The sequence below is a fragment of the Podarcis melisellensis genome (genome assembly GCF_964234715.1).
Source record: "Podarcis melisellensis genome assembly, chromosome: 9".
Taxonomy (NCBI): Eukaryota; Metazoa; Chordata; class Lepidosauria; order Squamata; family Lacertidae; genus Podarcis; species Podarcis melisellensis.
Window position 1 is genome coordinate 71,858,982 of NC_138541.1, and position 27,622 is coordinate 71,886,603.

The 27,622-nt window shown below is 42.9% G+C and overlaps 1 protein-coding gene across 5 annotated transcripts in view; it reads left to right on the forward strand.

The window, feature by feature from the left end:
• The window catches only part of LDB2 (LIM domain binding 2), a 229,033-nt gene that overhangs the window by 162,951 nt on the left and 38,460 nt on the right, over positions 1-27,622 (forward strand). For all 5 annotated transcript variants that reach the window (XM_081925734.1, XM_081925731.1, XM_081925730.1 and 2 more), the window contains 3 exons: positions 3,624-3,796; positions 14,230-14,352; positions 17,219-17,302. In XM_081925734.1, coding sequence (XP_081781860.1) covers positions 3,624-3,796; positions 14,230-14,352; positions 17,219-17,302 — 380 coding nt within the window. The remainder of the gene's footprint in view (positions 1-3,623; positions 3,797-14,229; positions 14,353-17,218; positions 17,303-27,622) is intronic.

Consider the following 27,622-nt stretch of genomic DNA (forward strand, 5'->3'; position numbering starts at 1 on the left):
TTTCCTATATGTAGGGAGATTTGCAAGACAATTTGATGATGTCTCTACAGGTTATAGGTGAATTCAGCAAAATGGCACCTGATCCTTTTTCTATACCTTTGCAGGCAAAATGTACTCCGTAGCCAATATTTCAGGGCCTTTTATTAAAAAAAATAACACCAATACAGAACTAGTATTATTTCTTATGTTGTATTGTTTCTAATGGATGTAAGGAGAAAAAGGGACAGTATTCTTTTACCTCCTGAGATCAACAATCCTAAACTGTAAACTTTTTCTTTTTATAAGCCACACAAATGTATTTAATTCTATCAAAACAAATTCAAGGTTTTCTGTCACATGTTAGCTGTACAAGATGATTAGCATGAAATTTAATTTGTGCTGATTAGCCTTAGGGGAGCAAGGAATTAACTTGATGGGTTAATTTCATGTTTGTTGTATATCGCAAAAAAAGCAATGTATGAATCTTCTAGCACTTTTGAAAAACAAATGCGTGTACACTGGACTTCTAGTTTCTCTCCCCTCATTAAATTATACACTATAGAGGGCACACACAGAGGTTTTAATGAGGATTGCAAGGAACTGTATTTGTTTGAAATGCACAATGCTTAACAAACCATATCTAAGTTCTTCAGTTTGCCTGCCTAGTATGCAAACATTTATTTCTGCTTTTGCTTCTTTGAAATATTTACACCCCTCTTACTAACTGAAGTGTTCAAGGTGCATCACAATATATTTAAAATGCTATAAAAAAGGACAATCAGGGTTTCTCACTGAGCGAAGCTTCCTTACACAGACTGTTGCAGGTCCTGCCTTCCAGCAGCCCATAGAAGGTTTACTGGGTTGGGGCAAAGGTGTATACCAGTGATGGCCAAACTTGGCCTTCCAGCTGTTTTGGGACTACAATTCCCATCATCCCTGACCACTGGTCCTATTAGCTAAGGATGATGGGAGTTGTAGTCCTAAAACAGCTGGAGGGCCACGTTTGGCCATCACTGGTGTATACAAACTTCCCCCCATCTCCATTCTCACATCTTCCAGCTGCCGTTCTGCTGCTGAATCTCCTCAGCACTCCATGGCTTAACCCTCACTGAGGCAGATGTTAGAATACCAGATGTTAGAATACCTCAAAGGTGGAACATCCTCACCTGGGCTGCTGCTCTTGCCGTCTCATCAGACATGCACCTGATTGGGCATGCACAGAAGTGCACTTTATCTATAAACTCTCTCTAGCTGTAGTAGGACTTAAAAGTAACCTGGGTCTGAGAGCCAGCATGGTGTAGTGGTTAAGAGCAGTAGACTTATAATCTAGTCAACCAGGTTCGCGTCTCCGCTCCTCCACGTGCAGCTGCTGGGTGACCTTGGGCCAGTCACACTTCTCTGAAGTCTCTCAGCCCCACTCACCTCACAGAGTGTTTGTTGTGGGGGAGGAAGGGAAAGGAGAATGTTAGCCACTTGGAGACTCCTTAGGGCAGTGATAAAGCGGGATATCAAATCCAAACTCTTCTTCTTCTCTATAGTAAAGTCCAATGAAATATTACATCAAGCCCTGCTTGCAATGATGTTAGATGATGTCCACCTGCTTGTGCAGTGGAAATCTGCTTCCAGACCAGGACATTTGGTTCCTCATCTCCCACCAGGGTAGATAAAAAATCAATGGGGTTTTTTATTTTAAAAAATTGGTGTGTTTTTAAATTTAAACCAGATTTTTTTTTATTTAAAACGGATTTTTGAAATAAAATGCTTTTGGAGGAAAAATCTTTCTAAAGGCAGTTTTCTATTTAAGTTACATTATAGTCCAAGGGCTATTCATCAGGAAATAAGGATTTGTTTTAAGTTTTTCATGTGTGCTAAAACTCAGTCTAAGGTGTATTTTTTTTGGGGGGGGGAATCATTTAACCACATCAGTTAACAAACATGGAGACATATGCTATAATGTTATTGTTTTAGTTAAATAAATTGTTTACATTGTTATTAAGGAAGTGATTGTTTTTCTCCTTCCAATAAAGTACAGCAGAAACGTTGTCCAAATATAAACCATAATTTCATAATTACCTGTCTTTGTATTTCTGATAGTATAACCAAATCAGTAACTTTTGATATAACTGTAAAAACTACTCTGAAAATTTATTATTCCAAAGATGAAACCTTCATCTGGTTGTAAATATTAAGATTATACCAGCAAGAATGAGTCTTTCTGTGAGAAAATGATTTAAATCGAGTCTTACTGACTAGTGATTTAAATCAAGTCTTACTGACTCGTGATTTAAATTGTGATTTAAATCAATTTGATTTAAATCAAATCCACCCTGTCTCCCACCACCACCACTACCTGCTCCAGAAGGTCCGCAACCCATCACAAAAGTGTCCACAGATGGCAGTAAGGACAGTAATTTTGCAAGGGACAATAAGAGATAGCAGAATGGAGATGGAGATTTAAGTCAATAGCAAAACCTCCACCAATACTATCCTCATTGAGGTAGTATCAATCTATGGTGGTTTTTTTGCCGAAATAAAGTGACCCTCTAACAGATGGAATAAACCCATTTGTGGCCCTGGGGAAAAAAAATTATCTGACAGGCAATGCATACCAGTCCCAACATGTGGAATGGTTAAACCGGCTTTGCTACACAGACTGGACGATGGAGGCTAGAAAATCCAGCTCTACAATTTTCTAATTTTACCTAAATTATTTAGCCACATTATTTGTTTTCATGCTAAAATGCATTGTCAATTGCAAATTCTCTCTCAAAAAATATATAAGGGCCGAAGGAGTATTTTAAACAAAATATTCAATATAAATAAGTAAAATCTTAATTATTCTAAAAACTATTCAGTTCTAAAATTCTACAGATTGTCTATTACTACTTAATGTTTCTCACTTAATTTTAAGAATAAGACATATTTTGGGACACCCGGACACATCCCTACATAGATGCCTGACTCTGACTCAAGGCCACAAACCCCCCTTCTACAGCTTATATTTATTTCTTCACCTATTGCTACTGCTGTTACTAGGTATTTGACTGCCTTTTAGGTATCCCAATATTTGAAAATTTGAAAATCTGATATACCTGTTCAGGGCCCAGTGAAAGTCTAGACTGTTCTATTTCATTTGGAATGGTTTTACTTGTTTCTATTATTGAAACTGATTTATTATTTATTTAGGTAGGAAGGAAGGAATGTGAGGTGTAGAAACAATTTTTAGCAGACCCAGAGCCAAAACCCAGCAATTAGGGGTGCATCTAGGGGGAGAGCTGATCATCTCTGAGCAGATTCTGGGGTGGAGCCTGGCTTCTGTTCTGGATTTGGTCACCATGGTGGATGACCTGTGCTGGGAAAATGACGGGCGGAGCCAATCTTACAAATTTTTCTGGACCTCTTCTGGACCTCCATCATAATATCCTTTTGGACCACATGTCTATATGTGAAGGTCTCCAGTTTTTGTTGTTGCAGGTCTCACTCTCCACAGGGAACAGTGTAGTCTATTTCTTACTGGTTTAATTGGAATCTGCGTTAAGTTTTGATCAGATTTTACCATTGTTCTAGTAAATGAACAGCAGTAAACAACTTTAAAGTGTCCTGTCTAGTTCCCTTTGCTCATTTGCTTTGTATTTTCCCAACAGCCATTGGAAGGACCCTCATTCCTCGTTATTTTAGCACTGTCTTTGAAGGAGGTGTGACAGACCTGTATTACATCCTAAAGCACTCAAAAGAATCATACCACAACTCCTCCATCACAGTGGACTGTGATCAATGCACCATGGTCACTCAACATGGAAAACCAATGTTTACAAAGGTAATAGGAAAGATTAATATGAAACATGAAATTGTTGTTGGGTTTTCAGTGTCCCTTTTCAGATTACATTAGAGATTAATAACTGGTGGTTTGGGGGGGGGGGTTATCTGTGGATGGCGGAAGTGATTCCAGATATCTTGAATTTTAATTTGCTAAAACTGAAACACCATTGAAGTGGAAGTTCTGTTAAATAATCCCAGAAAAAGAACTTATGTGAAAATTCACAATATTGTACACAAACTTCAATCTTCAGTTCATTTCTGATTTATTGCTTATAACCATAGGTCATTGGCATATAAAGAAAAGATGCACATAATATAGCTATTAAAATAAGAAGTAAAACAAATTTAATTAAGTGCAAATCAGTAAAAACCAAAACCTGGCAGTCGAGCCAATGAATGAAATCACAAAGTCCAACTCAACCAATCATATAATACAGTTATATAATTCATATTTATATCCATCCAGACAGTTATAAATAAATAGTACTTAGTCATTAACTTCAGGTAGAATTCAATCTTTGAACATTTTTTTGTTTTTTTACTGCATGACTAGATCCTTGGTCATGAATCACAAACTGGGAGAAATCACAAGTACTTTTTATATTCCAAAAGAAACACAACACTGTGCAACTCATATATAGCAAGAAAGCCAGTGCTCCAATGGGGTATGAAAAAACAGCTAATAGTCACACATAAAAGGTGTGTTCATACAGGCACCAGATTTTCATGATCTACTTCATTTTTATTATTATTTTAAAGAGGGAAGAGTCACATTAATTGGGCCACCATACATGGCGTGTGTTCATATTACTGCCTTGCAGACATGTTGTTTGCCAGTGTGAGAGCAGGATGCTGGACTAAATGGGCCTTTGGCCTGATCCAGCCATGCTGTTCTTATGCTGGATTTCAGTTCTCATCAGCACCAGACAGCATGACCAATGGTCAGGGATGGTCGCTTAAAGTTTGGAGGGCCTCTGCTACAGCAGCAAAGTAACGCAGGTAGGTTTTCACCCCCAGGCAGTGTGAGAGATGAAGCTATGACATCTCTCATCATAGACCACCAGCATTATCCAGCGCATGTCCCTTGCACCTCCTTCCAAATTAAGGATGTGCTATAGCTCCAGGCGGGGACGCGCGTGGCACTGTGGGTTAAACCACAGAGCCTAGGACTTGCCGATCAGAACTGGGGGTTCGAATCCCCATGACAGGGTGAGCTCCCATTGTTCGGTCCCTACTCCTCCTAACCTAGCAATTCAAAAGCATGCAGTGCAAGTAGATAAATAGGTACCGTTCCAGCGGGAAGGTAAATGGCGTTTCCGTGCGCTGCTCTGGTTCGCCAGAAGCGGCTTAGTCATGCTGGCCACATGACCCGGAAGCTGTACGCCGGCTCCCTCGGCCAATAAAACGAGATGAGCGCCGCAACCCCAGAGTCGGTCACGACTGGACCTAATGGTCAGGGGTCCCTTTACCTTTACCTATAGCTCCAGGTGTTGCAACCAATACAATTTTCTCTGAGGTTATGTTCCAGAGCCAAAATGATGTATAATCCAAACACAATGGGTTCAGTGGCAGGTGGGATTGCCCTTTCCACCCCCTTTTTACATGTTTAAATTTTTGGTCACTCGCATAAAACTGAATGTACACAAGTTAAATGCACATAAGTTGCGAGTTACCTGTAGTTGTCTTCTCTCAGGACTCTGGAATTTGGTTTGGGTGCCGGTAATTCACTGTTAGCAGTCTGACATTGGTAGATTATTGGGCTTACAGTCTTCCCATTGCAACCATCAAGTTTTAGGATTATGCCTATGAACCACTCCATCTAGCTCTGACCTATGGCATGGTTCTTGAATCAACCTTGTTACTTCCATGTTTAGCCTCCAGACTGAGTAGCACTAGCTTCAAGATTATGGCCCAGTTGACTTAATGCAATATTTTGTAGGAAATTGGTTCTCTGGAATGTTTAACCCTCGATTAATAGAATAGTTGAATAGATATTATCCTTCAATGGCCAGGCTCTGAAGTTTCTCAGGGAGCATATAGATTTCCCTGTCCCCACAGATCAGAAGATAACACCCTGTTTTATGGGCCTTTTTTTACCAATGTGAGACCAGTTTCAGCAGGGCCTCTGCTTTAGAGCATTTTTACCAGGGAGACAAACCTATCAAGCCATGTTCTGCCAGCTGAAAAGATTCCCATTCTTAAACATTCTTCTTTGTTTCTGATATGGTGCCACCCAAAATTTCTTAAATTATTTTCTTGTTTATTTGCACCTATGAAGCTTCTATATAGACAGCAGTTTTTAGCATTCTTGTTTTGCATGCTAATTTCTGTGTTCCATTCGGGAGTGAAAAAGCAACAAATAAAATACAATCAGATAAAACAATAATAATTAACTTCTGCTGCATCGGTCAGCATGTTGTCTTCTCTTTAGTAAGTAACCACCCAACTGATTGAAGCAAAACTAAACTGGACTTTGGTTGGGTAGGGGAAGAATCTTTCCGAAACAAAGTGTTTAGAAAATTGCAGTGGTTCATCTCAGCACCTGAAATGTAGCCTAATTTTCCCCAGAGAGAAGGGCATCATATTAGATTTCATAGCATTCATGGAAGCAATATTGTTTCAACCTGAAAAATTGCATATTTAGCCTATAGCAGCCCAGTAATGAAAGATGGAGGTCACATTTATGGGAAAGTTCTCCTGTTCCAATAGCATTGAAATGAATAGGGACCACCAAGTCCAGCATTCTTAGCAGTTACGCTGGAGACAAGCAAAGGGTATAAAAAACCAAACCAAACGAAAGTGGGTTGGAGAAGAAGTATTGCTTCGGCAAATGTGCTGAATTTTCACGTTCCAGCATTTTCAAGGCGAAAACTGCCTACCGTTAGCACAAACAGCAACAAAACTAGTTATAGAATTATAGAACTGTAGAGTTGGAGGTTCATCTAGTCCAGCCCCTTGCAGTGCAGGAATCTTTTGCCCAACATGGGTCTCAAACCCACGATCCTAAGATTAAAGGTCCCATACTCTACTGACTGAGCCATCTTGGCCCTCAGTTCTCAGTTTTGTGTGTGTGTGTATGATTTGCAACCCCCAAATAATGCTGCTTTGGTGCTTTTTTAATGCCTTTTTTCTTAGCTATGTAAATCCAGCCTTATTGTCATGCTCCTCTCAATATATGTCGGGCTGCAGGATTCTGATCTCTGCCCCTGCCTCCAAGCACTACAGATAAACTAAAAGGTCAAAAGAGTCCATACACACCTAGAGTTGTACAAGTATAGGAGTCATTCTCACCTTCTGGAGAAATATCCCGAAACTGGTGGCAGACCTTGTGAGTGGTCACTATCTCACTTGCCTCCAGGTCTTCGGTTTAGTGATGGCATCATGGCACCACATGCCAAGGCCCCTGGCAGGGGTGGAATCTACCAAATAAGGAGAAAGTCCAGGGTGCAAAAATAGGGCTGCCATATGCCCAGAATTTTCCACACATAGCCAGGATTCGTCCTTCGAAAACGGCGTCCAGGCAGAATTTTCGGAAACCAGTTAAAATGTCTGGGGAAACCCTGGGTGTATGGCAGCCCATATTGGATGTATTGAATTTTTGGTGAATTTCTGGGGAAATCGCTTTGTCCATCTGTCCATCCACCCAAAAGAAAGCTCAACAACTTTTGTGTCCGGATTTTCACTTCTTGAAATATGGCAAGTCTATGCAAATACATTTTTTCAAAAAGAATTCCCTCATTACCATTCACCTCTAATTGCTTTCCACCATGTATACAACATTTCTTTTGTCTCACTGTCATTTTTAGTCAAAAGGGTTCACAGGCTTCTGATTTTATTTCATTTTTAACCCTGCATAGCCTTTTTACTAGAATCAATGGTAAGATGAGTTTCCACAGCATGAAGTGTAACGCCTGCCTTCATGTTTAAAACAACAGTCTCTTTCCAGCCCTATCCGACTTTGATGGCATGGTAGAAATGGTTTTTATTTAAGGCTAGTGATGCTTGTGTTTCCTTATAACACCACGTAAATGCATAAAAGATCAGCATTGTTAAAACTGTAATAACAGCCCGTGTGCATAGCTGAAATATACTTTTCCCTCCTGCGCATTTGAATCAACAGTCTGTGTCTCAGTCTTGGACATAACACCAGTGATCAATTTATGTTCCTTTACCTTATAAAAAGTAAAGGAGCACATTACTTTTATGAATTTACACAAACCATCCATCAAATAAGGATTTTGGGCAGATATAAGAAACTCTAAGCAATAAAAACTGAAGGTCAGGGAAGAATTTATTACTTTGTAAAATTTACATTTTGTGCAATAATAATAATAAAAATAATAAAGCTAAAGTGATGCTGTTCTCCCTCCTGGTGGTGGAAGTTGCAGAATCTTTGACAATTAAGCAAGACAAAGAAGGGGTTAAAAAGCTACTGGTTAGTTTGAGAAATGTTCTTTTTTTAGTTTTCTTTCTTTTTTCCCCTGGCCTAGTCTGGAGTTGCCACGTGATCTCCTGAATGCCTGCCAGCCTCTTTCTTGTTGATCCTCCAGAGACCATCTGTGCTGGGGGCATTGATTAGAGTGTGTCTGCCGGGATTACATCTTTTCTGTTGCCATGCCAACTAATCAGCTGATTTTGGTTACCACAGAAACAAAATGTCAGAGCTCACAGCACGGTAACATGAATGCAGCACAACAGAGAATGTTTTCTTAATTGGAGACCTTTTCATTTTGGATTTTATAGGAAAGGCAGCTTTGGGGGCAGGGAAGGAAGGCAGTTTCGAGTGAGATTTTGGCTTAATTGATTAGAGAGAAATAGTTTGGTTTAGAATTAGAAAGTTAAATATCGTCACATAGTGTGTTTGTTAGCTGTTATGATCTGTGAGTGTATGTGGTCTCTTTAAAAATGGTCATACTTGAAATCATACACATGGGCATGATCCATTGATTTTTAATGTAGGTTTGCCACAACCCAGAGCTTGTATTTCTTTAAAATCTGTGAGTTTACAGTAACTGTTGGGACAGGAGACAGAACTAGGTCTCATCACCTGGTGGGTACAAAGGAGAGCCAAAAAACCAATATCCACATTCACTATTGTGACTCACACCCTTTACCAGAACCTGTCTTTAATGAATTTCTGGTCCTTTCAAAAACCAACCTAAAGTAGCAGGCACCGCCACATTTAACAAATTCTGGCAAGTTAATAACATGTGACTATATGAGCCTGAAATTTATTTTCTTACTAAATACAGCAAGAGAAACTCATTGAATGGGCTTGTAGGGTAGATACGGTGACAACTACAAAGGGAAAAGAAAATTTTCAGAAAATTGCATTTTATACTTTCCTAGATAATGTCTCGTTAAACGAAAGTCCCAGAACACATGAGCTCTAGGTTTTAAACAGTATGTTAATGGTATTCAAACTACAGAGAGATCAGCCATTGCACTGAAACTTTAGACACTAAACAAATGTACCATTAAAAAAATAAACGTGGAGAAATTGTGGATCATTTTCTAACAGTGGCTTTGTGCAAAATACCCATCACAGCTCCCTGTGCAAAACCCTATACTATTCCAGAAGCTCCTCAACTGTCAGGGAGGACCAGGGTCAGAGGAGGGGGGGGAATGAATTTCCTGCCATGTCCTCTATAATATTTGTAGATATAAATAAAATTCACATCATGTCCAATGATTGTCACTGTTAAGCAACTAACATCTATCAGAATTACGAGCAAAAGCGATGGGAGTAAATTTTCCATCTAAATATTTGATATGAAACTATGTAAACTACATTTGGTCTGCCGAGTTATCTAGTCCAGTATCACCCAATGGCCAGCCAGTAAGCCCATGAACGATGCCCATGAAGGCTACATCCCTGTCTCACTCGGTTGCCCACCAGGAAATGTATACTCAAAGGCATGCCTATGCCTCTAAACCTGGAAATCCTGTTCAGCTGTCATGGCATATAGCTGTTGATAGACCTATCCTCCAATGCAAAGCCATCAGATCTTGTGGCAGTGAATTATGTAAGTTAATTATGCACAATATTGAATCAACTGTCAATCAATTCTGTAGCGTGTTCCTGAGTCCTAGAAGGTTAATCAAAGCTCAAATCTTTTGTCCAGTGTCCACCACTCATTTATAAATACCCTCTGCTCTTGTGTATTTTATTACTATTCACTTACAGTATTCATAGCTTGCTCTTGATAGAATATTTCCAGTCCCAGGGCAGGGGACAAAGTAATAAAAAAATAAACGGAGAAACATAACAATATACAACAATTACCAGCTCATATAAACAGGTCCAATAAATAACAAACTGGCAATTCTGTCACAGGGTAAGCAAGCAAACCTATGATGACAAGAATCAAATTTTCAATTAAAGCAAATAACTAGATAAAAAACAAACACAAGATGAACAAACAGATTAAACAACCTATGGTCTTGGCAACAGTTCCCTCATCTTGTTTCATGTATGGTAGTCCGCCCCTCTGTCCCTCGCACAAAGGCCCCACTCTGAGCCAATGGACTCTCCCTCTGTGGCTTATCTTTCACCCACACTCTGCAGCTTATCCAGGCCTCATCCTGAGAGGTCTGAATGGTTGCCCACAAGCATCCACAGCAAAAAACTCCCACCTCTTGTCCATAGCAGGAACAGAACAAAAACAGACACACATACACAAGAAAAATTGCAAACAATTATGGCACATATTTCCACCCTAGAAAAACTTTGCTAGCAAAGTCTCCTTGCTTTAACAACTCTTAAATATATGAGATCCCTGTGCTCCTTAGCATCTGATCACGCTAGCCAACATACAGAGTTGCTAGTTCCCCCGGACACTCAAGGGGCAGGAAACTAAGGGGTGCTGCTTCCTGGGTCAGGATGTGGATCCTGGTGATCAGGAGACAGAATGAACGTGGGATTTAAGATAATTCTACTTAGGCTGGTATTTAATTGTATCTTAATTTGGGGTGTCGTATGCATCCCGACTCTTCTGCAGATGGGTGGTTTTTATTTGTTAAATAATTAAAATAAAAACAGCCCTAGTATACAACAGTAGAGGAGAATCGCTTTGGGAACAAGCAAAATAAAAGCGCTCGGAAATACATGAAGCCAAGTGAGCCCTGGTTTTGCTGTCAGGATCTGTCAGTGGAAGAACGCTACCTCCTGTCCAAAGAGAACACTTTTATTCTTCCAAGGTAGCCATAATAGCAGAGCTGTGCTTTTGGGTACAGCACAGAGAGCTACTTACTGTATGAGCAGCAGCTACAGATTCCTTCCTGTTATAACACGCATTCACACTGTTATTCTTGTGGTTCTCTTGCTTCTCTTACTCAAGGAGGGCATGTAACTTCAAGGAGGAAGACCCAATGACTGTCAGTGGATCCCCTCCTGAGGCACAGGCCATAGCAGATATCAGCCCTAGTTCTAGAACAAGGGTTAGCAAACTTTTTCAGTAGGGTGCCAGTCCACTGTCCCTCAGACATTGGGGGGGGCAGACTGTATTTTGAAGGGAGGGGGTGAACGAATTCCTATGCCCCACAAATAACCCAGAGATGCATTTTAAATAAAAGCACACATTCTGCTCATGTAAAAACATGCAGATTCCCGGACCGTCTGCAAACCAGATTGAGAAGGCAGGGCCTTAGGTTGCCTAGCCATGTTCTAGAGGCCTGCAGTCAAAGACTTGGAGGGACTGCTTAATTTTTTTCAAATAAGTATGTGAAATTTCATCCCGCCTCATCTCTGCAGCTCTTGGACCTGTGTGGCTCTCTCTCTGTTTCCTCCTCTCATGCTGCTCTCACTAGTCTCACCCATATCCCTCTGGATCACAGTCTCTTCCAATCCCTAGCTCTCTCTTTTCCTATGTCAAGCAGTTTCCCTTGCCTGGTTGTCTTCCCAGGCTCCTAACCTAGGGCTAAGGTGCTTTTCTCCCCCTTCTTATGCTGACCAGTATAACCCTCTGTGGAGCTCAGCCAACAGTAACCAGAAACCCTTCTGCCTGCCTTACTGCTTTGTGCTATTAGGGCAAGTCGCTCCCAGAAACTTCACCAACATCATCACTACTACAGCTTTTAATGCAGATTTTTTTAAAAAAATAAATAAATCACACACACTGTAATGGCCAGATTGGTATACACCAGGCCTGTCCAAGCGGTCGGTCGTGATCTACCGGTCAATTGCAGTCTGTTCCTGGTTGATCCTGGTCTCTCTCCCCAATAAAAGCTCAACAACTCTGTTCTCTTCCCCTAAAAGAAACTCAACAACTCTGGTCAATCCAATGGGTAGATCATTCCCAGTTTATTTATAGTGGGAGTAGATCACAGTCTCTTGGAAGTTGGAGACCCCTGGTTTACACTAATTAAGAATATGTTTTAAAATATTGTCATAAACAACAGGGGTGCTTCTGTAAGATATGCTATTCTTAAATTACCAAATCAGGTTCCAGAATTTGTCAGGCTCCAAAGTAAATAAATGTTCCCTTTGATTATGTCCTACTCTGAAATTCCCCACTTCCTGTTCCTGATCAGCCGCTGGTTCTGCCCTAGAGCCACTTTGAAAAGCCAGCCCAGGACACAGAGAGAAAATGTGCCATCATTCCTTTCCTATATCCACAGGTCCCTCCAGACTCTTCTTTCGCCCCTCATTAGTTCCATGGTTCACCCGTCTTACACTATCCCTCGCTATGAGGCATCTGACCTATAAAAGGATTATCTGTCGGGTATGCTATAAATTCTCCTCTGGCTCCGATTGTAATGTGGGAGAAGAATTCAGGGGCTCCACAGTACTCCTTTTTATGTGAATTAAGCATTGTGGTTTCCTGGTGCTCAAAGGAAGCCCAAGCCTAGAGAACTTTGAATGCAACTGCAAATACAAATCAGGCGGACAGAAATGTTTAAACAAAAAGAATCGGTGAAGGAAATTGGGGCTAAAACTTTTTCAAAATTGAGAAGTGATTGGTGTGCAATCCATTATGCAAACCCTGGGGCACCAGGAGGAGATGAGGAGGAACCCCTAAAAGGACAAAAAGGATTGAAAGATGAAACAGAAAGCAAAAAATAGATAACGGGAAGGATGAAAATAACTATCTGAAGAATGACTACCAAATGTGGCACATACCAGAGTAAACCTAACAACCACCTGGAACATGTAGAACTTTTATAGCTCAGCCTATTACACAAGATTGCTTAATGTCTATTACATAAGGAATACAGGAACCTCTGGTTCAGCAGCTAGATATTATATTTGCACAACTGCAGCTGTTATCCAGAGTGAAAGGTGAACAGAGCAAAACAGATCCCTGGTTGGGAGCGATGGAGTTCAAACCCACCACAACATCTGAAGCCTTGGCACCCGGGTCAGCCAAGACAGAAGGTGGGGTGGCTTTCATACATGGGTTTGCTGCGGCCGATTGGCCCAAGAATCCAGCTCCATGGGGGAATCCATTCTCTGAAACAGCCTATTGGGGGCTGTCTGCTAGCCACCACCAGTGGCAGAACCACAGGCAGCAGCTTCCCACCTGCCATGGTGAAGTCCCCACTTATCCTGTGGCAATCACACAGGGTCCCCGGACATTTCACCATCTATTGATCCCTGTGCCACCACTTTATTTCTCGCTGCCACCACCCAGGCCCTACCTGGTACAATACTGAGTCTAGTCAGGGTTAATTGGAAGATAAACTTCTGTTTATTTATTGTAGTTTAACAAGTGTGTGGTTTCATAAATGGTATCGGTCAATTACAATAATGGGGTGCCTATCCAGACCTACAACTTCCGCTACCTGCTCTCCCTCACTAAACCACCTCTCAGATATTTACTTGTCTTCCTAGCTCCTAACTGTTCCTGACTCAGCTTATTTTGCCACACTAACTCAACCTACCCACAGACTCTTTCCCAATTCACTCCCACTCCAACCAACCACCCAACTCCCAACAAACTCCTCCCTTCGCCCTCCCAGAGCTGGTTTTATAGTCCCTCTGACTCCACCCCCTGGGTTCTGATTGGGTAACCTGTTTAACTATTTCACCTCCAGCATCTCCTCACCCCATGGTGCTCCTCTCCACCAGCAGAGAGGAACCTGCACATTATGCTACTCCACCACCCACCATCAGCGCCAGGGGGTTAGAATTGTACCCTTTATGCCATTAATCAGCACCAGCCATTTTGGAGGGAAACAAAAAATAGGATTTAGATTGCACAGAGCTATAAAATCCACAGCCTGCTTATTTAATTGTTCATTCTTAATTCCTCTCTTTTTCCAGGGGGGATACAATTTCCCCAATAAAGCTGAATAACAAAGTATATTGGCATTTATTTAGCCTGCTTAGGACTGTATTTTGTTTGGTTTCTTTTAGTTTTATAGAGGCTTCTCAAAGAAGTGTGTGTGTGTGTTTGTTTATTTTCCTTCCTTTTTCTTTATTTCTCCTAGGTGTGCACAGAAGGACGTCTTATCTTGGAATTTACATTTGATGACCTTATGAGAATAAAAACCTGGCACTTTACAATTAGACAATACAGAGAGTTAGTCCCTCGCAGTATTTTAGCCATGCATGTAAGTAATTGGCCAGAATTGCTTTTTTTTTTAATCCATTAAATTTTGACTAACAATCCAAACCCACCATTTGCTGTCACAGCCAGTTATCTTAGAGTTATGCACATTGTAAACAAGGATGTTATGTTGGTGTGTCACAAGCATTTGTGGATGTAAATAAGTAGTCAGTGCCTCCCCAACTTAAGCTGATGCACACCTTCTTTCTGAATTAAATTCGGAGGCACATTTCATTCTTATATCCATAAAAGTTATTTTTAAAGAGTAAGAATACACCACCTTGGATTTTATTTTATTTTTACATTTTTGGGGGCTCCATCTGCACCATACCTTTAAAGTGTACCACTTTAAACAGTTCCCTCAAAGAATCATGGGTACTGTAGTTTTTTTAAGGATGCTGAGACTGTTAGGACAACCCCTATTTGCCCCAGAGAGCTACAACCCCCATATTTCCCTGGGAAGGGGGGATTGATTGTCAAACCACTCTGAGCATTGTGAAAATGGTTAACAGACTACAGCCCCCAGAATTCTTTGGGGAAGCCATGGCTATTTAACGTATGGTTACCAGATCTTTTTCAGTGAATCTGGGGACACTTTTTTTTTTAGCTGAGTAGCAACAGGGAGTCAGTAGTGGGGGTGGTGAGGCAAAAGACCCTGGGCCCAAGCACACGTGCAGGTTCTAGAAAGGTGTAAAGCCCTTCTTTTGCATCCTGTGAAACATAAATGCCAATATATTTTTTTAAAAACTGGGCAACAGTCCCGAACCTTCCCCAATCTCGTGTCCCCTTTCTCTGCCACGTTTGCCCAGTTTTTAAAAAACTGCGCATTTATGTTTCACAGGGTGCGAAAGAAGGGCTTTGCGCCTTGCCTGGCAGAGAAACCATGCACCTTGCGCCCCTCCTGGGCAATGGCCGCCCACCCACAACTCCTGAGCCTCCCCCGATCTGTGACAACAAAGGGGGAAGGGGGCAGGAGATCTGTACTGCCGCACATCCCCGGTTCCCCTTTTGCAGTGGCGGTGAGCAGCAAGCAGTGAGCAGCTCCTGAAGCCAGCCAGAGCCAACTGCACTACCAGGCTGATTCCGGGCTGCTGAGGCTGAGGCCGAGGCTGCCACTGCCACGTTTCCCGGGGACAGGTTTGCAAATCTGGGGAAATTCTGAGGACAGATTTGCAAATCCAAGGACTGTCCCGGGGAAACAGGGACGTCTGGTAACCCTAATTTAAAATGGTATGATATAAATGTGTTGTGCAGATGGGACCTTATTTGCTTGTTACACAGATGTTGGCAATCTCTGCATGAGTTACCTTTTGCCCAGCTGGGCTCCAAGGGTACATCAGCACATGTCAGGAACAGTTTTGAAGTGCATTGGTTAATTGCATCCTTCTGAGCTCTGCAGCACCGATATAGGGTATCACCAGCGTTGTCCCAACTGTTGCTCCAGGCCCAGGCTACTCCCCTATACAAAAAAGGGATCAGTCTTAGTATGCTTCCTTCTTTCTCTTCCTGTGCATTTCACATGCTTTCCGTTGGTGATACTATACCAGCCAGTGTGGTGCAGTGGTTAAGAGCGGTGGACTCGTAATCTGGTGAACCAGGTTCGCCTCTCCGCTCCTCCACATGCAGCTGCTGGGTGACCTTGGGCCAGTCACACTTCTCTGAAGTCTCTCAGCCCCACTCACCTCACAGAGTGTTTGTTGTGGGGGAGGAAGGGAAAGGAGAATGTTCGCCGCTTTGAGACTCCTTCGGGTAGTGATAAAGCGGGATATCAAATCCAAACTCTTCTTCTTCTTCTACACCAGTAGATGAAATTTAGCATCCCGACGTTGTCTGTATGTTTGCTTTTGCTCTCGAGCATATTAATTAGGGAGGTTCTTTTTTCCATTGGTAATTTGTAAGGCTGTAACTATTTTTATAGTAGGGTCTGCCCCCCCCCCCCGATTTGTTTCACTAACACTTAGTTGCTATGCTACTGTGAGGTAATGTGTGTAAGAAACCCTTGAGGAGAATGGGAATTATTCCCGCAATGGAATTCAAATCCTTGCTCTCGTGCAGCAGAGTAAGCTGTGATCCAAGAAAGTCCTAGTTCAAACCTTGCCCATACCATAAAAGAACTAATAAAGGTAAAGGGACCCCTGACCATTAGGTCCAGTCGTGACCGACTCTGGGGTTGCGGCGCTCATCTCGCTTTATTGGCCGAGGGAGCCGGCATACAGCTTCCGGGTCATGTGGCCAGCATGACTAAGCCGCTTCTGGCAAACCAGAGCAGCCCACGGAAATGCCGTGTACCTTCCCACTGGTGCGGTACCTATTTATCTACTTGCACTTTGATGTGCTTTCGAACTGCTAGGTTGGCAGGAGCTGGGACCGAACAACGGGAGCTCACCCCGTTGCAGGGATTCGAACCGCTGACCTTCTGATCAGCAAGTCCTAGGCTCTCTGTGGTTTAACCCACAGCGTCACCCACATCCCTTATAAAAGAACTAGGGTAGTGTCTTGTTTTGAGGTCATAAAAGAACTAAATGACCTCAAAACAAGACACTACTCTCATTTTTAGCCCCTTTACCTCAGTGTGGAGACGACAATGCTAGTAAGGTTTCCTGATATAACGACTAGTCGAAAGTATGATTTTCAAAAAGCTTAGCAGTACCAATGCTAATAGCCCAGTGTTTGGAATGAAATGGGCACTGCACTCTCCTTCCCTCAGTGAATTGGTGTCTAATGTTCAGTATAAAATCTTGGATGCTTTTTATAAATTGGCAGCTTGCTTTCAGATAGGATTGCCAATTTTTTAAGCATGCCTTGATTTATAATTTTACTCTTGCATTTCTTTCTCACATGAGAGACTGTCTCTTTGTTTTCCATTACAGGCACAAGACCCTCAGGTGCTGGAACAGCTGTCCAAAAACATCACCCGCATGGGTCTCACTAACTTCACCCTCAACTACCTCAGGGTAAGCTTACCATGAGCAATTTTTGAAAAGGTTACTGTCACAGCCCTCAGAAGCTCTTCTGTAGCCTAAAGACCATGAGAGTTTTGTCACGGCCTGCCCCATAATTTCTCTTCATTTTCAAACCAGTTTCCTGGTGAACCTGGGATCTGTTCTGCTCAGCTCCTCTTCTAGGGTCTTGTCTAGCCAGGAAAACATGGAATAGAAGTGAACAGAAAGAAGGCAGTCCCTTGAAGGTTGGGAGTAATGAAAACACTAGTTAACTTTGCCTGAGAAAGCATCTCCTTGGCGAACACAACAGTATTTCAAAACTATAAGTCTAGAGAGACCTGCAGCTAAACATCTGGCTGATGATTTCAGATCAATATTTAGCACATCCACCCACACACCAGCTCTTGACCTCCTGCCCCTCTATTATTTTATCAGCCACGTATGGGAAGCGGTTTGCTATGAGTGCTGTCAGCCAGCAATGCAGTGCAGTTGTGGATGTAGGAAAATTCACCAGGAATTTCTTGGGTCTTGAAATCCATCAGGAAACAGCAGTGGAGGTAGGGGATGCTTCATTTAGCAATGTGACAGTGTGCTGCTGCTGCTGCTGGCTAGCTACCATCAATACTATCCACAAGGTGCAGCAAGACATTTGTCAACCACGTCCCCTGCCCACAGCAGTGAGCAACGTCACTGTGTGCAGCTGATTTTTTAAAATAATAATAATAATAATAATAATAATAATAATAATAATAATAATTTATTTATATCCCGCCCTCCCCAGCCGAAGCCAGGCTCAGAGCATCTAACAACAGTAAAATAACAAAGCATTCTAAAATCAATTCATTCTAAAATCAGTTCAAATCGAATTAATGGCAACCATTGGGCTAGCGTTCTATGAGGATTACCAAAGGAGGTGGTCAGGCTGTGCCTTGGGAAAAGGCCTGGTGGAACAGCTCTGTCTTGCAGGCCCTGCGGAAAGATGTCAAGTCCCGCAGGGCCCTAGTCTCTTGTGACAGAGCGTTCCACCAGATTGGAGCCGCAGCCGAAAAAGCCCTGGCTCTGGTTGAGGCCAGCCTAACCTCTCTGTGGCCTGGTACCTCCAAGATGTTTTTATTTGAAGACTGTAAGTTCCTCTGTGGGGCATACCAGGAGAGGCGGCCCCGTAGGTACGAGGGTCCTAGGCCATATAGGGCTTTAAAGGTTAAAACCAGCACCTTAAACCTTATCCTGTACTCCACCGGGAGCCAGTGCAGTTGGTATAGCACTGGGTGAATGTGATCTCGCAGCAAGGACCCCGTAAGGAGTCTTGCCGCGGCATTCTGCACCCGCTGGAGTTTCTGGGTCAGTCTCAAGGGCAGCCCCACGTAGAGCGAATTACAATAATCCAGTCTGGAGGTGACCGTCGCATGGATCACAGTGGCTAGGTCAGGGCAAGAGAGAATTCCCAAAGCAATTCCGCACAGAGTCCTTTAAAATTAGCAACAACAGAGCTTAAAAACAAGGCAGGAGATATTAAAACACCCCACCAATAGTTAGAGCAATTGTGAACAGCCTCAGGCACTAAGACCTGAATCTTCAGATGGTGCTGAAAGTTCATAAGAGACCATGCTAGTTATATCTCAGAAGGGAGGGGTTTCAGCCATGCTTTGCGCCATGCTTTCTTGACACTTTCACAGTCCATATCTGAGCAACGGTTCTTTGCCTCACTGCTTTCCCCAGGACAACCCACTCTTTAATGTCGAATTGGAACAAGCAGGACAATTTGGGTTTTCCATGGGTCGCAGAGAGCGTTTCACCAGGATTTGCCTTCCTTGTGACTGGCCTATCATATAAGCAACAAATAGCTACCACAGATCTCATAGATTTGGAAGGGATTCTGCGGATCCTCTCGTCTGACCCCCTGCAATGCAGAAATATTTAAAAGAGAAGGTTTTTGTGAGGAAAGCTGTAGGGCACCCCCCCCTCAGTGCCGGATTTATGTATAAGCTAAACAGGCTATAGCTTAGGGCCCCATTCTCTTGGGGGGCCCCAAAAAAATTTAAAGGAAAAAAACCTGGATGTACATTTCTAAAATATAAAATAAAAAAAACAAATAAAATAAAACCTTCATACAGAAACAGTGTTGTGTAGGCTCCTATCTGTTATGTGCAAATGGCTTTAGATACCTGTTAGGTCCATAAATTACCATATGGCATATATTCAACACAAAAAAGCAACAATTTGTTGTTGACAAAAGACAAGTAAACTCATAAAGGGCCTCATTACCTTCAGTAGCTTAGGGCCTCATCAAACCTAAATCTGGCCCTGCCTCCACACACACACACACACACACACACACCCCAAAAATCTTCAGGCATGGACTGGGAAAGTGCAGACTTGTGCCTAGAAAACTGTGAGGAAAATTAGTGTAGATGAGCCCCAAGAAAACCTGCCCCAGTGCTTCCACATAGCAACGTTCAGCTGGGCTTTATGTCTGAGTTAGACTCGCTTTCTCAGTTACTCAGATGATAAGCTTGGTTATGTCTAAAGAGGGCTATGGTGCGAAGGCAAAGCTCAGTTCTTAAGGCAGGAGCGCCATTCCAAAGCCATTTCTCCTTTCTGGTCCCTTCCCTGAGTTTGTACTGCATTGGCTGTAATGTGTTTATGGTGGTGGAAAAATGAATTTTCTCCCATTGCGGTTTGATCCTTGCAGGCAACTGGAAGTTTGCTCTTTTACATGCTAAGGGTGTTCCTTTCTCTGGTCTCGCCATGTACACACCAAAATGTCAATTTTGGGTTCGTGTGGCAAGGTTTAAAATGCAAATTGTCTGCAGGTGCAGAATACTGTGAAGCAAATGCAAAGTGGCAGATTAGCTAAAGTCTTAAGATGTGCCAAATAGATTGTAAAAAAAGAAGAAGAAGAAGATACAGTAGACAAGTCATAATTTTAGCAGCACATGCAGCTCCACAAGTATTAACAATCCATGTCCCTATTAAAACTGGAAAGCAAGAATTAGAGAAGGGTGGGATTAGCAACCTTAAGGCATCTTTAATCCTAACTTTCCCCAGTTGAGGACTGAACTAGGTGTTCATTCTAGGTGTAGACTTGGAACATAGTAGGGGGCAAGACCTTATGGAATGTGGGTGTGTATCTAGGGCAGGCATAGGCAGACTCCAGATGTTTTTGGGACTACAACTCCCATCATCCCTGACCACTGGTCCTGCTGGCTAGGGATGATGGGAGTTGTAGTCCCAAAACATCTGGAGGGCCGAGTTTGCCTATGCCTGATCTAGGGGATGACCTAAATAGGGGAGAAGCAGATGATTGACCTCAGTGTTGAAGTAGTCTCCGTGTCACACAAGGACCTCACATGCTGCGTAATCAGAAACTTCGATAAATGCAATACCATTTATATAATGGCAGGGGTGGGCAATTTCTGGGCTTCTAGCAACTTCCCTCAGACCTATCCAGCACGATCATTGATCAGGGATGATGGGAGTCTTTGTTCAGCAACAGCTGGAGAGCCTCTGGTTCCCTGACACAGGGCTACATAAGCATGGAGGGGAATTCAGATAGTGAATTTGAAGGACTGGGGTTAAGGTAATTGTGTATATTTTGGGGCGGGGCAGCCAGCGATTTCATTTTATGTACTTGGAAGCAAACATTCTCCTCAACTGACATACACAAAGCTATATCCTGCACAGAAGCGATTTTTAAAGTCAGCACTTCACATTATTTTAGTCAAATATTTTTGACTTGTTAACATCGTTTAATGTGCTTTTAAATAGGTTTTTAAATTTATGCAAATAAAAGACATCAAATTTTCTTTCACTGCATATTGCAAATGTTGGTCATAATCCTTCAGAAAAATTCCACTGATGGCCAGAACAAATCATTTTTATTCTCCAAGCCTAAAGTAGTTAACTATGCAGAAGCAGCCAACCGCTAAAGCAATAGGAGATAAACTTTGGTTGCCATAGGGAACTGTTAAGCAAGTGTAGACTATAGCCTTCATTCTGTATCTACAATACAGTTGTGTACACTATATTTGAGACAATTATATCTGGGAGCATTAATTTTTTTATTTGGGGTTGTGCATAATTTCTAAAATATGAGGTGCTCCATGGACATCATATTCTTTTAACTGGGAGTCCCATTCACCTAATCATAGGCTGCAGAAATAAACGAAGAAGCATTATTTACAGAAAGGGGGGGGGACACAAAATTTTAAGCCCCTCAAACCATTTTGAAAGTCATTTCAGGTGTCAGCAGAACCACCTGCCACCCCATAAACAAAAAACTAACCACCCCGTTTTGCCATTTGAGTGGTGGTGAATTGGGGGTGGCCGTTTGAGTCCACTTCTAGGGGAAAGCAATGGTCCTAGTCTGTAGCCCCTGAAGGTTTTGGCAATATTCCTTCAGAGCCCCAAGCTCATCTCAAGATTCTTGTTTATGAAGGAGGTCTGAGGCTCTTGTCATTGTAAGGTTCCTGAGAAGCTTAATTGTACAGATTTTATCTCTATCTGAAGTTTTCTGGACAAGGTTCCATCTTCTCAGGGTTTCTTCAGTGTCCTACTTTCTTCAGTGTTTCTTCAGTGTTCTTCAGTGTTTCTTCAGTGTTCTACTTCCAGTCCTCTATTTTAACCGTCCTCACTTTAAATCTGCCTCTTCATGTTCTTTGCTGCTCTGAAGTTGTGTTGATGTTATTCCTAAAGCTCCCTTCTTCGTTGTTCCAGAGTTGAGTGCTTCTTGCTTCTCCTCCAGCACCCCACCCCTTGCCTTCTGTGTAGGTGAAGGCTGAGTTGTCCTCTTCAGGCTGCTTTTGCAGCCCAAGTGTGTTTGCATCCAGCTGTGTCTGATCTAGTTAGGTGCAGTCAGGGCTTGTGACAGCTGTTGCTTAGGCTGGGTGTGACTGAACAGGTCCATGTATGATGGGTTATCTAGGTCGTAGATGGTACCCCCAAAAAATGCAGAGCCCAAAACGTAAGAAAGTTAATTCATATATATTTCTAAAGGCTAACCTGAGCTAGAGGAATTATGAGATTGTTGTTGCTGCTGTTGTTTTGTCATGTCCGACTCTTCGTGACCCCATGGACCAGAGCACGCCAGGCACTCCTGTCTTCCACTGCCTCCCGCAGTTTGGTCAAACTCATGCTGGTAGCTTCAAGAACACTGTCCAACCATCTCGTCCTCTGTCGCCCCCTTCTCCTTGTGCCTTCCATCTTCCAACATCAGGGTCTTTTCCAGGGAGTCTTCTCTTCTCATGAGGTGGCCAAAGTATTGGAGCCTCAGATTCACGACCTGTCCTTCCAGTGAGCACTCAGGGCTGATTTCCCTAAGAATGGAGAGGTTTGATCTTCTTGCTGTCCATGGGAATGAGATAGCTTGGAGCAAATCAGTGGAAAGGGTTTGGAAATTGATAGGATTTGGGTTTGGAGTTTTTACAGTGATGACTCCACAAATGATCTTTTCTGCTTTTTTGACACCAGTGTAGTTGGGAAGCTATGCTGGCAAGTAATATAATTCCGAGAGGTAGAATTGCCACAGCAGAAATAAACTGTTTGTTAAGGGCATTAAGGATACACAACACAAGCAGGAATGAAATCTATTGCCATTTCTGAGGCAGGCTGAGGATATTGTGAAGGGTGCAGAGGTCTTGGTTTAAGTTGGCCCCCAAGACAAGGTATATTGTGTAGGAGAACCCAAGCTGATTATAGGTGAACTCTGGAGGTCAAAATTAAAGAGGATGACACTGAAACTACAGATGAAAAGAATCTCTGAAGCATTCAGTAGAAGCAACCAAGAGAATAAGAAGGTGCAATTTCTGTCCACCCACACACCATTTTTTTAAAAAAATCAAAGACAACAAAATTGTGAGAAAGGTCTGCTTTACTGTTACCATGGACCCATGTTTAAGATAGCACCAAATTTATTTTAGAGAAGAGCATAAATCAGAACAACAAACTCTGAGGTTTCAATCCTCAGTGGAACTTTCTTCATAGGATTGCACTGTTAGAATGTTTTATGTAAGGCTCAGTTTCTCTAGGACTGGCACAAATCCCATATTTTTCTCTAGGTTCAGGGCAGTATGATTGACAGAATTCCTCATTTTATTTTCATGTTTATGGTGATCAGGTAATCAGTTTGGACTTCCTGGTGCAGGAAGGTTAGGGTGGTGAAGTTTGAGCCAGGAAGTCCCCTACTTCAAATCTTACTTCAGCCTCAAACTCATTAGGTACCCTTAGGTAGCCCATTACTCTCTCTGCTAATTAACATATTTAATGTTTCAAATCTTACTTCCAACTGTTTAAGGAGGCAGGGTCTATGTAGCAGAGACTGGGCCAGTACAAACAGGAACTGAGCAGGAAGAACCAGCAGTGCATTGTGGGATTTTGATGGGATGTTTAATGAGACTTTTTCCCCAGCTGCCATCTTGGTGTTGGCAACCCCTGTGTTACGCCATGTCTTATTCTCACTGAGGAGTTAAATCAGTTCTGCAGGTGGACAGATGAACATGACTGAATGTATCTACGTATAATTATATTTTTTTAAAAAGCTCTGTATACAACACTAGATACCCAGGAGAAGCTTCTAGCTCAGCCATTCCCCACAGATGCATGTTTGCGGTGCACAGCATCCTCCACAAACACACTCCCTCCACGATCCATCCACCTTTAGCCTATAGAGGTACATTTCAAGCTCAAGTTTGCATTTCCACTGGAGAATTAGACCCCCTTTTAAGCGTCTTGATAAATTACTTTGAAATCATGGGTGTCTGAGTCCCATTAGTTCTGCCTCTATACCAGGGATCAGCAAGGCTTACCGGCCATGGGCCGGATCACTCCCGCAGAGATCATCCGTAAGCTGGACTGGCGCAGTACAATGCTGGAAATCGTGTCTGCACATGTCCGCGGCGCCGGAAATTGCTTCTGTGTATGCCCAGACACCGAAAATAGCACCTGTGCAGAAGCGATTTTGGGTGTCTGGGCATGCGCAGAAGCGATTTCTGGTATCTGCGTATCCACAGACACAATCTGCGGTGCTGCTCGGCGTGTCCCTGCGCCATGCGACGCCGGTTTAGTGCAGCATGTAGGGGACTTGCCGAGTGGGCGGCTCAATTCTGGGGAAGCTCGTGGGCCAGCAAAACGGTCTTCGTGGGCCGGATCTGCCCCATGGGCCTCACGTTGCTGACCCCTGCTCTATACATTACATTAAATGTGTTTTCGCTGGTTATAATTCAATTATAATTAGAAGTGGTCATGTCTCTTTTCTTTAAAAAATAAGGGGGGTGGGAGGGCTCTCTGAGCTAGGACTATAGTGGAGTAGAAGGGGGAATTCAACCCTTCCCACCCCCCCAGTCCAGATAGGGAGAGGGTCAGCACACAAGAGGTAGCCAGAACAGTTTTGCCCCCTTGTGCCGTATGTAAGGGATTGCTTTCACTCTGAGCTGGAGAAATTCCCACACGAACATCGCTGGCGGTTTATGCAAATTAAATTGATTTTGGAGTTTGGTATTCAAGGCTGTGCTTCCACCTTCTGCAGCAGTGAAACATTTACCTGCCCCAGCGGCCCAACTGGCAGGGGCCTAGACTCCGTCTGCAGTATGTATCGCCAAATGAGGAGACACACAGAATCCTGAGGAGGAGGCAGAGAGGACTGTAGCGCTTCAGACTGCATGCTTAAATTTCCACTTGCAGTGTAAACTTTGTAAAAAGTGCTTAATAGCTCAATGTTGCACCCGAAACCTAATATGGAAACAATCAATATTTAAATATATTTTACCAAAGAATTGGGTGGTGTTTTTTTCTGGTGTGCTAACTAGAGTAGCATATTAATGAAAAAACTAAAGCTAGACAAAAACATGGGACTGAATCCTATAAAGTAAAGGTAAAGGGACCCCTGACCATTAGGTCCAGTCGTTACCGACTCTGGGGTTGCGGCGCTCATCTCGCTTTATTGGCCGAGGGAGCCGGCGTGCAGCTTCTGGGTCATGTGGCCAGCATGACTAAGCCACTTCTTGCAAACCAGAGCAGCGCACGTAAACGTCGTTTACCTTCCCGACCTATTTATCTACTTGCACTTTTGGCGTGCTTTCAAACTGCTAAGTTGGCAGGAGCAGGGACCAAACAACAGGAGCTCACCCCGTTGCGGGGATTCCAACCGCCGACCTTCTGATCAGCAGGTCCTAGGCTCTGTGGTTTAATCCACAGCGCCACCTAAAGAATCCTAAAGTAGTGGCATCAACTGCCCCTCTTCAAGCAGCTGGTTGGGGTGCTGCTTTTGATTTCTTTACTACATTTTTTGGGGGGGGGGAATCTCATTGCCAATTAAAAAAAAACCTGTCATATGAATAAGAGTGTTTCCACCCAAGGCTGCTCCCTGATGTGCTGGTTTTCCACTTAGAGATCCATGATGATTCACCAACAGTCTAAAGTGGGACACTCCATTCTAGCAGCTCAGGATTCTTAGCAATTTATTGCATCCTCAGTTCTGCAGCACCACCAGTCTCACATGTGGAGTAGATCAACCTAGAACAGGGGTAGGCAACCTAAGGCCCGTGGGCCAGATGTAGCCCAATCGCCTTCTCAATCCAGCCCGCGGATGGTCCGGGAATCAGCATGTTTTTACATGAGTAGAATGTGTGCTTTTATTTAAAATGCCTCTCTGGGTTATTTGTGGGGCCTGCCTGGTGTTTTTACATGAGTAGAATGTGTGCTTTTATTTAAAATGCATCTCTGGGTGGAATGAATGAATGAACTTTATTACGGTCTCAGACCAGGGTTAAAAAAGCATATTGATAAAACAGCAGTTAGAATTTTTTTAACCGATAAGTCATAGGATAAAACATCTGGATAAAATACAGGATTAGACACGAATAGTGGATGGATAAAAAACTGATAATTAAAACAAATAAGAACTAAAAACAAACAAGGACACACAGTTAAAACAACTGTAAGAGCAAAAGAACTAAAAGACTCGCAGTTAAAACAACTATAAGAGGCTGCAGAGTAGAGTAAAAGCCTCTTAAATAGAGGACACTCACAACATTAAAAACTGCTGTGCAGATATGGTTAGAACAGACAATTAAAACAATGTACAGCACTAAATTTAGCAGCAATGTACAACAATAAACTGACCCAGGGAGTTGACTCAGACATCCATGGAGCCATGTTTGGGGCTTTTCATGCCAGACTATTGTGAGTTGGGCGATGGTCTGCGCCTACAGATCTGTACACAGAATCTGGCGACCGTCCATGTCATCTTCTGATCTTTGCCTAGCAGCAAAAGGTCGAAATTTTTGCTTTTGCGGGAGGTTGGCGAGGCTCACCAGTAGGGGAGCCAAGATCTTACTACGTGCCTCTTCATAAAAGGGGCATCTAAAGAACAAGTGTTCTGGGCTTCCTATCTCTCCCAATGGGCAGGTACAAAGTCTCTGAGCATACGGGACCCTTCTAAAGGCTTCATCCAGGACCGGCGAGGGAAGAGCCGAGCTTCTGGCAAGTGTAAAGGTCCTTCTTGCATCCCTAGATACGAGAAAGAAGAGATATACTGCCGGTGTGGCTATATATTTCTCGATTTCTCCAGTTCTATAGTCGGGGCAGGCACCTTGCATAGTCCTGCTGTCTCTCGGTGTCTAATATTCTTTGCCTGACTATAGCTTTTGCCTGGTCCATGCCCAGACTTAGAAGGGCTTGAGGGGCAAAACCCAGTTTTCAGAGGGTGTTCAGGACTGCAGTCTGCCAGCCCGACTGGAATTGGTCACAGAGGATCAATGGGGCTATCACTTGGGGGAGCAGGTTCAATGTCAGCCATTTGTAGATTGATGTTAAGCAGATGCTAGCCTCCACTCTCATCATCCCCGTTTCCAATCTCACCCATGCGTTTGAGACAGATCTGGGGACTTGGAGGAGAGCTCTAAGAAATCTAGATTGAACTCTCTCAAGTGGGGAGAAAGCAGAGGAAGGTGGGCCCAAAAAGGAACCATAGAGGAGTTGTGCCAAAGTTTTGGCCTTGTATAGTTTTAGAGCTGCGGGGACGAAGAAGCCCCCTTGTGCTCTGAAGAATTTGAGGATACAATTTGCAGTTTTTTCCGCCGAACTCCCGATAGAGTTTATGTGTAGTTTGTTGGTTCCTGACGCCTGTACCACCATTCCTAGATACTTGTAGTTTGTGACTTGTTCTAACTTATGGCCTTGGAGTTCCCAGCTTCTAAGCTTTGGTTTTTTTCCAAAAGCAAGTATCTTGGTCTTTTGATAGTTGATTTTGAGGCATTCAGATTCACAGTATGTTGCGAGCTTTCTTAGTGCTCTTTTGAGTCCAATGGGGGTTCTGGATAGAATTACCGCATCATC